General features: G+C 30.6%; 1 protein-coding gene across 1 annotated transcript; it reads left to right on the forward strand.

Annotated features, from left to right (window-relative positions):
- Positions 1-12,216: 12,216 nt before the first annotated feature.
- Positions 12,217-16,367, forward strand: LOC101504835 (ABC transporter F family member 1). Its single transcript, XM_004505995.4, has 5 exons — positions 12,217-12,576; positions 13,474-13,547; positions 13,642-13,852; positions 13,937-14,171; positions 14,818-16,367. Exons 1-5 carry the CDS (start codon positions 12,385-12,387, stop codon positions 15,873-15,875), a joined length of 1,770 nt encoding a protein of 589 aa, XP_004506052.1. The 5' UTR covers positions 12,217-12,384; the 3' UTR covers positions 15,876-16,367.
- The last annotated feature ends 1,874 nt before the right edge of the window (positions 16,368-18,241 follow it).

The following is an 18,241-nucleotide window of genomic DNA, read 5'->3' on the forward strand; positions in this document are numbered from 1 at the left end:
GAATATGGTACAGTAGTTTCATGTATAATTTCTTGAAATTTATAAAATTCATTAAATAAACTAGAATCATACTATGTCCCTCTATCACTACAAAATCTCTTAATCTTTCTACCAAATTAATTTTCAGTTTCAATTACAAAGATTTTAAACATGTCATACGCTTATTTTTCACTAGATATACAAAAGTATAGTTAGAACAAACGTCAATAAAAGTGATAAAATAACATTTTTCATTTCTTGTTAACATCCCATCAAGTTCACGTATATCATAGTGTATTAAATCTAAAGGCTCAGATTCTCTAACTACTAATTTATGTGAACTCTTTGTTATTTTAGCTTGACTACAAAATTCACATTTTTTCAAAATTATTTGAAGATAACTTTGAAATTAAACCTAAGTGACTTATGTTTGAAATCACATGTTTGTTCACGTGATAAAGTCTTACATGCCAAATATTAAAATCACACAACATATAAGAAAAATGATACATTTTATTGATTTCAATCTTCAATTTAAACATGCCATCGTGGCGTACCATTTTTCAAAAAAAAAAAATAAATACAATTTTTAGAAATGTTGTACAAATATGCCCTTATAGACTTAGTAAACCCTACCTTATTAAGAAGAAAACCAAATTCTTCCTTATTTCTAGAGTGTGCATCACATCCTTTAGAATTAAGGCCTTTCCAGAGGTGAATATCAATTCCACATCTCTAATACCAACAACATTAGTGGTGTGAGAATCTCCCAACAACACTTTCTTATCACCAGCAATAGTGTATGTTTTAAACATATTACGATCATAACAGACATGGCATGAGACGCCAATGTCTATCCACCATCTATCTGATCCACCAACAATGAAGATTTCAGTTATCATAACAATGAATTGCTCTTATGTTAAATTAGCTTGTTGAGCAGAGCTTGACTTGTTCATACACTTGCGTGTCATATGATCTTTTTTCCCACATCTAAAGATGGGGGTATTGGGTCATTTTTAAAAGATAGTTGATGCCTTATAATTGGGACCTTTGGAGCGTTCCCATTCTTGTTGTTGTTATTTATGGTGTGATTCTAATTTTTAAGTTGTTTATCGTTTGACTTTTAGAACTGCTCCGACGGATTTCTTCTTCTTTCTATTTGAAACAAGAAGTATTTCATTTTTCTGGTCTTGCTTGTGGGATTCTTCCTCAATTATAAAGTGGATTATCAGACTTTCTAGAGTGAATTCTTTAGTTTTATGCTTGAGAGGATTTTTAATATCTTTCTAAGTAGAGGACAATTTGTCAATAATAACGACAATTTGAAACTGTTCATTTAAGTACCTACCTTCAGAGATGATCTCATGAGCTATTTTCTGGATTTCATGGGACTGAGCCTCCAATGATCAGCAATAAGTCCATTAAAAATATAATTCTTACATAAGTAATTATTATGTTCCCATTGGGTTAATTCAATAGTTTTCTTATCCTTTTCAGTTTGTTCACCTGTTTCTGGAACAAACGGAATATCATCCTTTAGAATGTTTGCAAACTTTTTCATCGTTAATAAAAATAACATCTTTTGATGCCATCGTTTGAAGTGACATCCTTCAAACCAAAATGGTTTGTTGAAATCAGAAGCAGAAGAACATGTCTGGTGATTTCGTCGGTAGACATGACATAATTAAACGTCTTAAAAATGTTCTTTTTTGAGTTTTGAAAAACTGTTTCAAAAATAAATTCATGACACTGAAGATATTACTAGGTTGAGTTGCGGACGATGCCTCTCTCTTTAAGACGTTAAATGTTGACTCGGTGGAGAACAGACACGTGCACTTAGTTTAACAAATAATTATTTTTTTAATTTTTTAGATACTAAAAATTAATACACCACTTAGTTTAGGCCCAAACAGACGGCTGTGGCGCGCGTGTGTTCTCACTCATTCACAAAATTGAGTACACCTTAAGACACACTTCAATTGACATACTTTCACGTTATAAACACTACTAATGTGTCTTCCCTTCTACGTGTTATTTTTTTATTTTTTTTTTCAATTCACACTAACTATATTTTATTATACTCGTCTTAGAAAAAGCTTAATTTCCTTAATTATGTGAAAGAAATTTCATATCGAATAAAACAATTATACGAAAACATTATATAGTTAATCAACAGAGGTCAACTTAATCAAACGATGGTGTATACACTTTTATGCTTTTTCTTTTGATGAGGAATTTTAATAAAGTATGAAAGTATATTCACTTGTAGGTATACTTTCTAGCTTTTTTCACAAAAACAAAGAATGATGATGCCCACCCCAAAAAAGACGAAGGAGTGGCGTGCATCTTTGGCCTAGTTCTAAGAAATGACCGTGAGCGTGAAGCCATGTGATGTGGGAGTAGTCAAGCTCATATATATATACATTTTTTTTACTTTGCTGGTACCAAAATAATAATTGTATATATCATTTTATATAGATTAAGAAAAAATGAAAAATGAATGAATGATAACGATGATTTTATCAAATTGTTCGTATCAATTATTAGTTTATTTTCTTTATTATAAATACAAAAGAAAATAATAACTTAAAAGTGATGCACAACATTAATTAGATTATATAATTAAAAAATAAACATTTAAAGTTGTATTGGTAATTAAAAACAACAATTATTTTAAGCCTTGTTTTTTTTCAAATGTGACATATTTTTGAAGAGAGGCTTCTCCAACTATAATTCGTGATGCCATAGTCTCAATAGACTTCTCATCGTTAGTAGGCATTTTCTCTTCTACCTAATGTAACTCAAATTGAGTATAAAATATAGTAACTATTTTTTTAATTGTTTGTAACTAACTCTACGAATCAATCTTCTTAACCCCATTTTTTTCAACGAGTTAAATGTGGACCAATTCAGAATGTTCAATTAAAAATATCAACTCGACTCATTTTTCACTCTATATATTACACAACAAACATACATATAATGCAATTTATCATAAGTTTAAAATATACTAATTGCTTCCTTAAAAAAATATACTAATTGCTTGCCTGCCCGACAAAAAGATACTAACACTTAGAATTTTAATCCTTAAATTAAATTTAATTGAAACACTTACAAATCAACACATGAAAATGATAAATTATATTAACAAAAATTAAAAATTCACAATTTTAGTAACAAGTTGAGTTCACAAGTTTACAATTATAAACGCGTTACCCAATTTAAATCACTTCACCATTTTATACATGTTACATTTAGGTAAAATGAGTTGGGTTGGATCACCTATGAAACTAGTTACTTGGCGCAACGAATACTCATAATTAAGTAAAAGAGAAATATATTAAACACTTAGACAATGTGTACTTCTACATTTACATTAAATACCACTCTTACCGTTATTTTTTTTAGTGAATACTAACTCTATTTATTTTTATAAAAGACAATTAAATAATAATATAATCAATAAAAATTGATATATTTGATTTATACATTCGAGATATTAGCAAAATTGTGCTCTTGCTTTCAACTGCTTCCACAATTTTTTCACAAAATATTTACCTATAAGTTGATGACAATTTTGAAAGTCATTTAATTTTGGGACCGAGAGATTAAATTGTTAAGTGTTGTGGCAAAGCCTGACCTATTCACTTGTGTGGCTCTCAGTTAAAGAAGCGAGACATAATCAACTTTCTTTGAAAAATTTCTTGGAGCCAATTATGTGCTCATTTTTCTCATATATATATATATATATATATATATATGTGTGTGTGTGTGTGTGTGTGTAAGAGACAATTGCCGACACAAATAATTGGTCAAATTGTCTTGTTTTCTTGTTTAACAAACATAGGATCTCAAGGGTCGATAGCTATAATTAGTCAATAAATAACTGAAGTTAAGATGAATAAGCAATTAAGCTAATTGTAGTACGGTTTGTGGGGTTCAACCGGAGAGAAAATGGGTAGGGTATGCTATTGAATTGAATGAATAATATCATTGTTGATATATATAGAACGTGCAATTTCCAAAGTTCATTGCCACCTTTTCCTTTCCATCATACTATGGGCCATGTCAAACAAAGTCATTGGATACACGTTTTTAGGGTCAAAGAATTTGAGAGGCAGACATGACTTTATCTTACTAGAAGTTAGAGGATAGAAATCAAACACAATTATAAAGAGATGGCCCTCTTAAAAAATGAAAGAAAAAAGTGTAAGAGTAAGATTGAAAACATGAGAGACAAACAAATGGAGATAATCCATTTCTACACAAGGGTATGTACAACTATACAAATAAATGTTGATTATTTTATTTAGGACGGGCAAGTTTCATTCTAAGTATTCTCTAAAGATGATTTTGACATGCATCATCTCAAATCGTTTATACCAAGGTCAAATGTGATTTGTTATAAATTTGTCTCATGGTTGAGACTTGAGAGATTCTCAAGACTTTCGTTAATCCAACAACTGATATTTTATTGAAGTAGAAAAACCGCAAAAGATCTAGGCATCGAAGGGTTGTCCCAAACATATTGTGACCAAAGTCTTTGCCTTAGACTAGAGATGACAAAACATGCTACCAAAGTTTTTTAAATTGCTAGTAAACTCATGAAATTATACAATTTCACGAGTATAGATATCAATCAATTTTATATTGACTCATACGTAGAATCAAATTTTAGCAACTCAGAAATGAAACTCAGCAATGTTAGACTCATAGTAAATCTAAACTTGGATAAACTCGCATGTAATTTTTATTAGAGTTTTTTTCGTATCACTTTTCACATTCAATTTCTTTTCTTTTTGTTGGTTTAACTTTGTTCGTGTCAGATTTTCTTTATAATTGAGTTGGAATTTTGAACTATTGATGCAATTATTGTACTATATATGAGTACATATGTCATGTATATATTACTAGTAGAAGGAGTTGGTAGATTCATCATTATGTAATACATTGCAACAAAATTTATATTTATTTGAATGCATGTTTGATTCCATTGATTATGTAAATTAGATGTAAAGTAATTTATGGTTAGATGCATTCATTTAAAAGTGTGTTGAACAATAATTTCACACTAAAAATCAATTATAGAGATAAAAACTACATATTACATGTAATTTATGTTTGCAAAACCTAAACTTGAAGAGCATGAATCCCTTCAATTAGAAAAATTATTTTCCAAATTAAGATTTTTGTTTTCAAAAATAAAAATAGTTTTTTTTTTTTTGAATACTCATATCGTCGTATTTTTCTCCGAATTCGTATAATATATATTTGATACTTCATATTACAAGCTAACCCTGATTCATAACCTAGTAGCGGTACCCTTTATATGCAAACCAAAAAATATAATAAATGATGATTAAATAAATAAATATATTATATTTCCTAGGATAAAAATATCAATTCTTTTAAAACAAAATAAAAATATTATTGGTAGAGTATTAAATGTGAAAACTATATTATGTGTAAAATAATATTAGATTGGTTCAGGTCTTAGATCAATTTGTTTTGCTAAAAAATATATGTATTTATTCTAATTGGTACAATATATTAAAAACAACACAAATTCAACGTTGTTAAAAATTAAAATAAACAGATTTACGAATAAATTTACAGCACCTAATTTGATAGTATAAAATGAAAAAATATCTCTACAAATATGATAAAATCCAAGTGATTAGAATACTCATAAGTTAATGAACTTCAATTAAATATAGACCATTTAGAGGAATCTAAGTTTAAATTCTGATTGAAATAATTTTTAATTAGACTTAATTTATCTTTCATTCAAACTCTAAATTATCAACAAAAAAAAAATTTGGAAATCGGAGGTTAACAAAAAAAAAACATTTGGTTCATGGGCCTTGCAGTCCAATCCATATTAGGCCACAAATAAATAGTTACAAAACTTATTGGCTCGAGTCGATCGGAGTTGTGAGTTATGTGGATTGCTATTATGCTATATGTACATTGGATTTTAGGTTTGTTTATTTATTTATTTATTTGTTTTTTTAATGAGAGAAACTTTAGGTGTGTTGGGTCTCGAGACTCACCAGTAGGGGTGGGAATAAGTCAGGCTTTGAAAGGTCTGAGCCTGACATACGATTAATTTTTTAGGCCTAAGTTTGGCCTACGACCAATCATAGACTTTTTTTTCGGTCTGGCCTGACCTTTTTAAAAGTCTGACCTGACCTGAAAGCCTATTTAAAAGTCTTATTCACATTAAAATATTTAAATATTCTAATCATACCACATGATGCTCTCCACATACCAATATCAATGTACATATCTATATATATTAAACAAAAAAATAATTTTTCTAACAAAATAATTTTAAAAAAATCTGAAACAAACATCCTTTAAACCCTAAAAAATAATTTTTTATTTCAAAGAATAAATTTTTTTCTGAAACAAACGCACCAATTATTACCTCTCAAACAAATATGGAACGACTACTGAGTGATTGACTAATTAAATGACTACCGAATATAGAGCAACTACCAAATATGGAATGACTACAAAATGATTGTCTAATTGATAGAATTTAAAATAGGAAATATTATTATTAATATAATAATAAAAAATAACATTAATAAATAATAAAATATATATAAGTCGGTCTGTTAGGCCTAATAGACTTTTGTATAAGCCTGAGCCTGACCTATTTAAATAAATAAGCTTTAAAAATAGTTTGAACATAGCTTTTTTATTAAATAGGTCAGACCAGGCCAAACTAGACCATAAATAGGTCAGGCCATAGGCCCCTGACGAACGGCCTAACCTATTCCCATCCCTACTCACCAGGGTTAAATGATAATAACTCTTTGATAAATATACTAATCGCTTAAGTAATAATTGTGATAAGTAAAAATCATCTGCACATGGATTGTTATTAATTCAGTAATGCAACAAAGTTGTAATATCTTAGGTAATAAAATGGGTTTAATAGTTAGTTGTTTGAGTAAAAACGAATTAAAATTAATGAGGTAGAGATTATGAAAAAAATAATTAGGGGATTCAAATCACTTTCTTTTTACTATGCAATTATTGATTTACTAATTTAAGAATCCAACCTATTTGATTACGTCAAATTAACCAATTAGACTAAGACTAATTTATTGGCTTAAAATAATTTTTTATAACAACGAACACTAATTTCTTAAGTGATCACACTTGTTACTCAAAGTATATATGAACATTAATTTATTAGACAAATATTGATACTTTATATTCCTAAAACAATATTGAAACATGATCATATATTTTAGTTCTGATATTTATAGCCGATTAGGTTCAATACTATGGGACCGATCACAGAAAAGCATTAAGAACAATATATATATATATGTAATCAAATATGTTGTAATTGCATAAATAGCAAACAAAACCCAAAACTAAATAGATTCGTGAAGGTTTATTTAATCCATAATCAATGAACAAATTAGCCATTCATATTGTTTGATAAAAGATACATAGAGAGAAGAAAATTACACATAAATGTTACTCTAGGTCTCCTCTAAAGTGTAGTTGCCTCATATTTTGCATAACAAAATTTGAACCATAACAAAATTCTGATCTTTGACTCAAATAATGGTCTAGGAGCATGCATAAGCGCATGTACGAACGCAAAGCGCTCCACCAACATTTATTGTGGCGCAACAAGCTGAGCAATGTGCTCCATCAAAACTAATTGTAGCGCAACACAATGTGAAATGCACTGAGATGCTTATCTGATGCATTTAGAGACAATGAATTGTGCCAGGATGTGCACTGCAGTGCAGTGATTGGCACGCATTGCCCCATAGTCCTCCTTGTTGCACTCCAACTTCTTTTAAACAACAATTTTGCACTTTGAGATCACCTTGTGTCAGTACTATTCATATGTAACTTCTCGAGTGTCTGTTCTTTAGTGTAATTAACTTGTAACATCAAAGCAAATAAAAAAATACTTCAATAATTTGTCTGGTTAGAAAATATTAGTACCAAAACATTAAAAAATAATCCAAGACGATTCAAATTCCTTTTCTTCTTCAATTACTTATAAAACTAACTAGAATGAATGAAACCTAGAACAAAAGCTTTTGATAAAGTGCTAAAAAAATAAGAGTTGATGAAGACTCTTCATCAAACAAAATACTTTTAAATCACTCACAAACATAATGTTTATATCGATGGAAAATGTTATATAATTTATACTCAAACACTTGTAAAGTACTAATAGTGGATTCCTTACCAACAGAAACACTAGGTTTAAGGTTTCAAGTGTTAAAAATAGAATTTACTATTTTTTTTTCTTTCTATTTTGTTCAACCTCTACCACATTGAGGAACTTGTGCAAAACACGAATGAACTTTTTTCTTAGATGATAAATATGGATAAACTTTAACCAGTATTTTTGGGTCCAAAAATTATTGCAAAGATAGTTCATCATGCCATTGACGAGACGATGGCCTAGAGATGGCTTTTCGGTATATTATTAATCATCGCCTTAGTTGCAAGCCCAATGCTTTGTTTAAATTTGGACATGTGTGAAACAGTAGCTGACTTTGGGTTCAGTCTCTAAGTACAGTGGGAAAACTAGGAGTAATTTTATGAGGGGTCAAATAAAAAGAAAAATAACTAAATATAAAAGATAATGTATTAAACTTAACTATTAAACAAATAAATTTTTAATAATTTTGTTAAAGAAAATGTAAATTAAGTTATATAAAGAAATAAAAATTTACATTTTTAAGAAAGTTGAATTTGATGACCCTTCAAATAGTCAAATTTGTCTTTAATTGATGTATTAAATAGACTAACAATTTTTTTTAATGTAAACAATTAAGTTATTTGCAAGAAATTCATTGTCTAATTTATTTGAGTATTGTCTTGACAATTTTTCAACGCTGGCAAAGTTCTCATTGTAAACTTGCAGTCTAAAGACTAGAAGAGTCAAAACAAAACGAACAAATTCCACGATTAGTCGATAATTTTTTATTAATTTGTTTCTACTAATTTTTTTATAACACACACACGAGTAAATAAGAACTCCTTAGAAAGTTTATGATGTCTAATTTATAGATAAAATTTCTTTTTTTTTTTTAAATTAAAACCTCAATTTTTGCAATTTATCAAAACAATACACAAGGTCATAAAAACAGGACATCAACTTTGGTCTAACTTATAACTCATTTTTAAGCATCAATACTCAATCACATATGATAAAGTTTGTACTCAAATTGAAGGTAATTGAATCTAATTTCAAGAGAACAAACAATCATTCAAAAATAAGGTCTAGAGAAAAAGTTTTGACACAAATGTCCTGCGAATTTTAAGCTGGCAACACTCATTCAATCACATTAATTTTCTAACGAATTTTTACAAACACAAATGATACAAATTATGAATAAATCAAACAATGAATACATCAAAACAACATCACTATGTCAATTCACTCAACATAATTTATCACAATAGTAAAATTTAAGGCCTTTAATCTCAAATCCATCATGAGAATATATTTTTATGTCATCAAGTAAATTCAATTCTACTATAATCTATTCTAAATTTCAGCCAGAATGTCACATGCATGACCTATTTTAATCATCTGTTCTAAAACCCCTAAATCTAACATAGATTATTTTTTTATTTTTTTTATTTTTTTCATTTCATATCCTTAAATCCAAAATCCCTAATCTGTGGTAAACATTACTTCACCTTTCAACCTATGAAAGATTTTTATAGTCACCTTTCAACCTTGAAAGAATTTTTACAAACACACTTAATCTAACATAAAATATAGACTTTAGTTACAGATGATGTGTATGAAAAAAATGTTTGGGATCATATGATTCTCAACTAGTGGTTTGAGATAAATAAAGACAAACCTAGTAAATGATGATCCACATATATAGTGAAGAGAGTTTGAGTTTGGTTGAAGGTTGAAGGTTGTTCTTACTTGAACAAGTGTTGGTAGATTTGCAAATTGAATTCTTACCTTAATCTTCCAATTGATCTTCAATTTATATATGATAAGAGGCTTTGAGTATTTAGTTTAAATTTAATATACCTGTTACACACACCAACCAAGTGTAAGATATGTTTAAAAATAATTAAACACATGTTATTATTGTTGTCTAAAACGTTCTTAACAAAACCAGAATGTTATTGCATTTAGTTTTGATGGAAAACATGAATGAGTGTAAGAATGAATTTCACATGTCTGGTAATGTTCGAAATCAAAATTATGTACATTTTTTTTGCAGAATAATGTAAGTACAATGTGCTTGCGTTCTTGCTCAAAAAACATCAATATGGAGATCAATCAAATCATTAATCTAAATGTTATTTTCCTTCTTTGGGTATTCAGCTCGAGTTCTGGGCTTGACCACTGATTTGAGTAATCTTGATACTCTTCAACTTGTGGTTTGGACTGTGAAAAATTATTTGTTTTAACTATGTATTTATTATAGAATAACCAAAATGTTCTTTTATAAAACCAGAACGTTCTTGATTATGTGTTGTATGGAAAACGTGGATGAGTGATTGAATATCTGTTTAGTGTCAGTCCTTTGTCTCAGAGACATAATGAGTTTTCTGCAAAAAGTGCAGCAGTAATGTCCTTTCGTCCTTGCCATTCTTTCTCATAGTTCATCAATCTGGAGGCTCTTTTGGTTATTTGAGACTTGGTTATAGTTTTGACTAGTCTTTGACTTTTTAAAAATTTGGGTGGCGCAAATGCAAAAATCTTACATTCTTTCTTCTTCATTCGACAATACTCGTGTTTTCTCCTCCCTTCCTCCATCAGTTGTTTGCCACCTCCCCTCTGTCAACCGTCGTCAATTGCCACCAGCCGCATATAACATTCATTATCTTGCCTCCAACTCCAAACTTTTGACTCTTCCTCCATTGCTGATCTTTCGAAAGCTACACCTACACTTCGTTTTATTGTAACTTTGTTTCAATCTTAATTGTAATTTACCGTAAACCCACACTACTTATTTCTTTAACAAGAGTTGATTGAGCTTCAATTTGGTAATAGAGAAAACTCTATTGTTAAAAGTTTGGTAGTGCTTATTTGGAGATATTGGATTTGGATGTTAAATGTGAGTTGTCTCTGTTTATTAGAATCAAATTTTCTAGTTCCTCCTTCAAGTGATATATATATATATATCATAAGTATTTTTATAGACATTTAAAATGAATTCAATGTTGTTAGAATATGTAAAATCGTAGAAAATAATTATAATAATATATTTATGTTATGAAAAAATAAAATGTTTTCTTTTGCAACGGAAAAAATGAAAATATTATATGTATTTAATTCTATAAATTTATATGTATATTCTATTTACTAAATTTTTTTTTACCCCATCCCCAATCCACAATGTATAATATTTTACAACAGTTTTATATATAGGCTAACTGCCATGTTATTTTTTTATTTACAATTTATTTACTATGGTGAAGCTGAATATAATTTATAACTCCATATCTTAAAAAAAGTATAATTTATATTATAACTAAGAACCAATTATAGATTATGCACGGGTACCACATTAGCACATCCTCAAATACCGTCCTAGTTGATTGAGTTGGTATGAAAAACTCCCATGAAATAGTATACATAATACACTCAATACTCATCCAAAGTGATACAAGACCACTTCTTTATGGCAAAGAAGGGGAAAATGAATGTAAGGAGAGTTTTAAAAAAGCGTGTTAACGTTCCATCCATCTATATATGCATTTAAAGAGACTAATGGTCCATTAAGGTGGTTCTAAGTTTTTTCTTTTTGATTTTTAAAGTTAACTTTGATGATAATATTTGCTTAGGTAGTATGGTTAAAATTGATGTTTCACTTAATTTAAAATCAGTTTTTTCTTAAGACTTAAAATAATTATAATTTTTATTTTTACTCATGTGAAGTATGGTAGTTATTATCAATTCAATCACTATGACTACTACTCTGACCACCATTTACCATCGTAAAATAGAAAAGAAATAGTATTGATTGTTGAAAAAATAGGGGGTACAGAACACAAAACCCAAGTCCAAATAATTAGAAGCCCATGACAAAAAGCTTTAGTCGCACCAAAAACACAATGTGGTATCGGTGCCACTACACCGGCCATCACAAAAAACTGTTATTGACTTTTCCTCAAACAATCCCAGTCCATTACGCAACTATAGCAAAGCCCACTAAATCCAAACACGCCTTAACTTTCTCTCTCTATATATATTTACGCACCAAACTTAACCAACCACTCAACACTTATATCTTCCTCCTTCAAACTCAAACCTCTAACCCTAATCTGAAGCCTCGTTCGGGTTCATCTTCATCGGAACCCACGCAGGCCAGATCTATCTCCTTCATTTCTTCATCCTTCCAACTTTAGGTTTGTGTTTGAAGATCGAAGATGGTTTCTGACGCTAGCAAGAAGAAAGCTGCCCAGAAGAAAGCCGCCGCCGCTGCTAAGAGAGGTGGTAAAGCCGCCGCAGCTTCTTCTAAAGCCGCTGATAAGGTCGCCGACCAAGTTGCCGATATTCGGATTTCGGATCGGACTTGTACTGGTGTCCTCTGCTCTCATCCTCTTTCCAGAGATATTCGGGTCAGTTATAATACGTTCTTATTTTGATTTATATGTATTTTACAATCATCAATTAAAGTTGGAATGAATTATTCGTTGCTCTATTATCAAGTTAATAGAGATTATGAATTCGATGAGTTTGTTACAATTTTGTTAGGTTTAGTTATAGTGATTAGTGCACTACATCACTTAAAATTAGAGTTACTATTGTATCATTCATCATCCATTTTCAATTAAATCGATATGTTGCTTAATATTCAGCTTCATGAGTATTAATATGCTTTATACCTTTATAGATCTTTATCCTTTTGATAACTGGATCTGTAGCACAAATGCTAATGAAATGAATCTGTATCATTCACCAATAAAGAGTCTTGATTGTATTCATCGTTTCTGAAAGAATATATGATAAATTGTTAGAAGATTATATAAATACGTCTAGCTCGTGCTATATTTATTCTGGTATTGACTGAAACAATTGGCTCAACGATTTTCCCTGTTGGCCAATAATTATTTTTATCTTGGTTCATCTGCTGAAACAATTGGCTTTGCTGTGTATGCTTTGAACCATATACCTCATTTTTAAAACATTGGTAGTCATACCCAGATTAGTGAGTCTTACTTCTGGCTTATTTTTGCTGGTTTTGTGAGTCTTACTTCTAGCTTATTGTTGATAGCTTGAGTTCATATGTTTGAGCGCCTAGTTGAGCTGCTGGGTGTGTTGCATGGGCATTCTACCATGTTACTGGGGGTTCATAACTTGGTTCTCCTTTGAGAATGTAACCATTACTCATCTATTCCATTTTTTTGGAGGTAGGTCATATTGTGCTGTAAAAAGATATTTATGCCATATTATGACTAATTGTTAATGTTGAAAACGATATTGTGTTGATGTGATTGATTGTGTTTTAAATGCAGATAGAGTCCCTATCAGTTACTTTCCATGGACACGATCTCATAGTTGATTCTGAATTGGAGCTGAATTATGGAAGGTTTGTTGTCCTTACCTAATTGAGCCAAATAGGATGGTGGAATTTATTCATAGAACATTTACCAATAATTGTGATTGTTATGAATTTCTTTCAGACGATATGGTTTACTTGGGTTAAATGGTTGTGGAAAGTCTACTCTGCTTACGGCAATAGGTTGTCGGGAACTTCCAATTCCTGAGCACATGGATATTCATCACCTTAGCAGGGAAATTGAAGCCTCTGACATGTCTGCATTGGAAGCTGTCATAAGCTGTGATGAGGAGAGGTTGAAATTGGAGAAAGAAGCTGAAACTTTGGCAGCTCAGGTTTGTTAATAAGTAATAAAGCATCTGATCTATAGCAATTTTATTGATGGTTTGCTAACTTTGTTTGAGTAAATTTGGTTTCAGGATGACGGAGGAGGTGAATCCCTTGAACGTATCTATGAACGGTTGGATGCCCTAGATGCATCAACTGCAGAAAAACGTGCTGCTGAAATTTTACATGGTCTTGGTTTTGACAAGCAGATGCAGGCAAAGAAGACACGTGATTTTTCTGGAGGATGGAGAATGAGAATTGCATTAGCACGAGCTTTATTCATGAATCCAACCATTCTTCTACTTGATGAACCAACAAATCATCTTGGTATTGTCCCTTCCCTCGAAATAATCCTTCTTATTTATCTGAATACGTTTATCATCATGTAATGTTTTATGGACAAAATTAGTTTTGATAGTTAGTTACCTTTGGTGTATAACAGTATCACTCAGTTAAATGATCTGTTTGTTTAACACATAAATTCTTTTGGGGGTAGGTCATATTTTGTACTAAAGGGTATTTATGTGATATTGATTATAACTAAATTTTATTTCGGTTTTTAGTGGTCTCATTATGCATTTAGTTGAATGTTCATTACTAAAACCTTTTTGGCTGTTAAGTTGAACAGTAGTAGTTGACATTACTTTCATATTGGATTGTATAGTGGATGCTTCATATCAACACGTTTGATGTTATTGTTGCGAGAGTGATGTACGCAATCGTGTATAGCCAATATTTATGAATAATTTCTTTATTCTGCCCTTTTTTGTTTGTTATTTGCAGCATTATAATTATGTTTTATGTGGGGCATGTTTCTTCTAGCACAATGACATGATTCTTGTCCCACTTTCAAATTAACTTATGTTTTAGTTGACTTTTTCTGTTTGTTCCATCATCATCATCATTATCTTTCTTAACTATATTGATCAGATTAATTTCATGTATACATCAACTAATTTGTGTCTGTTTGCAGATTTGGAAGCTTGTGTGTGGCTGGAGGAGAGTTTGAAGAAGTTTGAACGTATTTTGGTTGTGATATCACATTCCCAGGATTTCCTTAATGGTGTCTGCACCAATATTATCCACATGCAGAGTAAAAAACTTAAGATGTACACTGGTAACTATGATCAATATGTTCAGACACGTGGTGACTTGGAAGAGAACCAGATGAAACAGTACAAGTGGGAACAAGAGCAGATTTCCAACATGAAGGAATATATTGCAAGATTTGGTCATGGTTCGGCTAAACTAGCTCGCCAAGCACAGAGTAAGGAAAAAACACTGGCAAAAATGGAACGAGGTGGACTTACAGAGAAAGTAGTCAGAGACCAAGTTTTAGTATTCCGTTTTACTGATGTAGGAAAACTTCCCCCTCCTGTTCTCCAGTTTGCTGAAGTATCTTTTGGTTACACTCCTGAGAATCTCATCTACAAAAACATTGACTTTGGAGTTGACTTAGACTCTAGGATTGCTCTGGTTGGACCAAATGGTGCTGGAAAGAGTACTCTTCTCAAGCTAATGACAGGTGATTTGTTTCCATCAGATGGCATGGTCAAGCGTCATAATCATCTTAGAATTGCACAATATCATCAGCACTTGGCTGAAAAGTTAGACTTGGACATGCCTGCCCTTCAGTTTATGATGAGAGAATACCCTGGAAATGAGGAAGAAAAGATGAGGGCAGCTATTGGTAGGTTTGGACTGTCAGGTAAAGCCCAAGTGATGCCTATGAAGAACTTGTCTGATGGGCAAAAGAGTCGAGTGATATTTGCGTGGTTAGCTTGGAGGCAGCCACATTTGCTACTTTTGGATGAGCCTACTAATCATTTAGATATTGAGACAATCGACTCTCTGGCTGAGGCATTGAATGAGTGGGATGGTGGTATGGTGCTTGTTAGCCATGACTTTAGGCTCATCAATCAGGTGGCCCATGAGATATGGGTGTGTGCTGAACAAACTGTGACCAGATGGGAAGGTGACATTATGGATTTCAAGAAGCATCTAAAGGCAAAGGCAGGGATATCTGATTGAAGCAATTAGTGGGATATAGGGATAGAAATAGGCCAAAACCACCGCTCTTTGGAGACTTATGACCTTGCTTACATCAAGTTCAGACATTACCGAACTTATTTATTAAATAAATTGGGTTGCTGGGATATTGGCTGTTCCATATATTTACAAGCTAAGAATTGTAGTACATCCAATATCTTGGTGGGTGCCTCCATTTTTTGCGAAGTTGGTGGGGATTGTTGAGTTCAATGGCAGAATTGGAAAGCTTGCTATGATTTTTGTTTGGGTCGAGATATGTCTTTTACACTGGTGGACTTTGATATTTTTTTTTCCTTTACTATTATTGTGCTTTATCATTTAATTTGCTTGGATCTTGAGCAAGATGGATAATGGGACATCATCTCGAGCTGGATGTGATCCCTATCTGAATCTTTGAGCGATGCTTATTTTATCAATTTGTTGTATGGAGAATACTATATTTTATGATTAACGAAAACTATTATCAGTTTCTTACGGGTCTTCGTTTTTTATATAGATAAACTCGCCTTTCTTAAGGGGGAGATAGTATGTGCATCATATACCCCTTTTAAGAACAGGTATTAATATTTGATACACAAGAGGAAACATGACCTACAGGCCAGGGTGATTGATCTTTAGACTCACAATTTTGATGCCATCTATAACAAAAAATAGGTAGATTTCAGGGAGAAACATAACACTGACAGGCCAATTCCAATTGCCCTTTTTTCAATCAATAATTCCAATTGTTTTGAATAGCGTGACTGACCAATAAGAATACCGACCAATTATCTTTCCAAAAACGAGTATTAGAGCCATTTCCAACAACCCAAATGATGGTACCCGTCACATCATCCTAATCATAATAATTCACATATGCCAGCCAAGTACTAGTACTATTGGTCTTTGTACTTCAAAATTATTTTTATATTTACCCAAGTTCTTATATCAAATATAGCTAAAAAAGTTGTATTGAAAAATAAAATGAAATCTCTCGGATGTTAAACTTCATTAATGAGAGATACTCTATATTAGGGGTGGGAATAGGTCAGGTCAGACTTTGAAAGGTCTGAGTCTGACTTACGATTTATTTTTTACTTTTTAGGCCTAAGCCTGACCTACGACCTATTGTAGGTTTTTTTTTCGGTCTGTCCTGTCCTTTTTAAAAGTCTGGCCTAGCCTTGAAGTCTATTTAAAATAATTTTTAAAAAATATGAAACAAACATCCTTTAAACCCTAAAAAAAAATTTTTTGTGTCAAATAATAGATTTTTTTTTGAAAAAAACACACTCATTATTACCTATGATTGGCTAATTGAACAGCTACCAAATATGAAATGACTAACAAATATGAAATGCCACCAAATATGGAACAACTTGATAGAATTTAAAATAGGAAATAATATTATTAATATAATAATAATAATAATAAATAATATTAATAAATAATAGAATATATATAGGCTGGCATGTCAGACATAATAGACTTTTTTATAAGCCTGAGCCTAACATATTTAAATAAATAGACTTTAAGAATAGCATGAGCCTAGCCTTTTTATTAAATAGGCCAGGTCAGGTCAGACCATAAGTAGGTCAGGCAACCTATTCCCATCCCTACTCTATATATTTGAGTTAGTTGAAATAAAACTCAATCTTAAGTGTTTCTTAAAACACAACAATTTCTCATATGCGAAATCAATTATAACCTATCAACACATACAACTCAAATACAAGATTGTATTATCATCAAACAATCCAATTTAATTTTGCTTCAAATAAAAAATTGTTTTTTAACAAAAAATAAATGTAAAACTTTATACAAGATATACCTGAACATCTTAATAAATATGTATTTAAAAAAATTTAGAAGGTAAAATTTAAATTAAAATACAATAAATTTATTTTCATTTTGTTGGAATACAAGAAATTAACCTCTTTTTATTATAATTGCATTATTAGAGAAAAAAAAATTAAATTTATTTTCAATCTCCTATTTTAATTCATCTGTCAAATTGGTATCCAATATTTAAACATCTCTACCCTCACGAGTTCTACTATCACATCAACATCTCCATGTCAACACCACATGTATGAATCCGTCATATATCTAATACAATTTTTAATAAATGAACTAAAATAATACAATTTAAAATAAAGAAACTAAAATTTTAGATTTTTTTATTTAAAAATACTTAAATTTTATAAATAAGTGATAAAATAAGAATCTAAAATTGCATTTAATTAACTAGAAAAGCTTAAAGAAGAAAAATATGAAATCTATCTTTAATTTTGCCACTAGACTTAATTACAAGAGAGATATTTAAAACTTTTAGTTTTCGTCACTAATTTTAACACCTAATTTTATTTTTT

This window comes from Cicer arietinum, chromosome 6, assembly GCF_000331145.2.
Source record: "Cicer arietinum cultivar CDC Frontier isolate Library 1 chromosome 6, Cicar.CDCFrontier_v2.0, whole genome shotgun sequence".
Classification (NCBI taxonomy): Eukaryota; Viridiplantae; Streptophyta; class Magnoliopsida; order Fabales; family Fabaceae; genus Cicer; species Cicer arietinum.

Coding starts and splice junctions, on each gene's coding strand:
- LOC101504835 (XM_004505995.4), top strand. CDS start 12,385: ATGGTTTCTGACGCTAGCAAGAAGAAAGCTGCCCAGAAGAAAGCCGCC. Junction 13,853..13,936: donor CTGAAACTTTGGCAGCTCAG/GTTTGTTAATAA, acceptor ATTTGGTTTCAG/GATGACGGAGGAGGTGAATC. Junction 14,172..14,817: donor TGAACCAACAAATCATCTTG/GTATTGTCCCTT, acceptor GTCTGTTTGCAG/ATTTGGAAGCTTGTGTGTGG.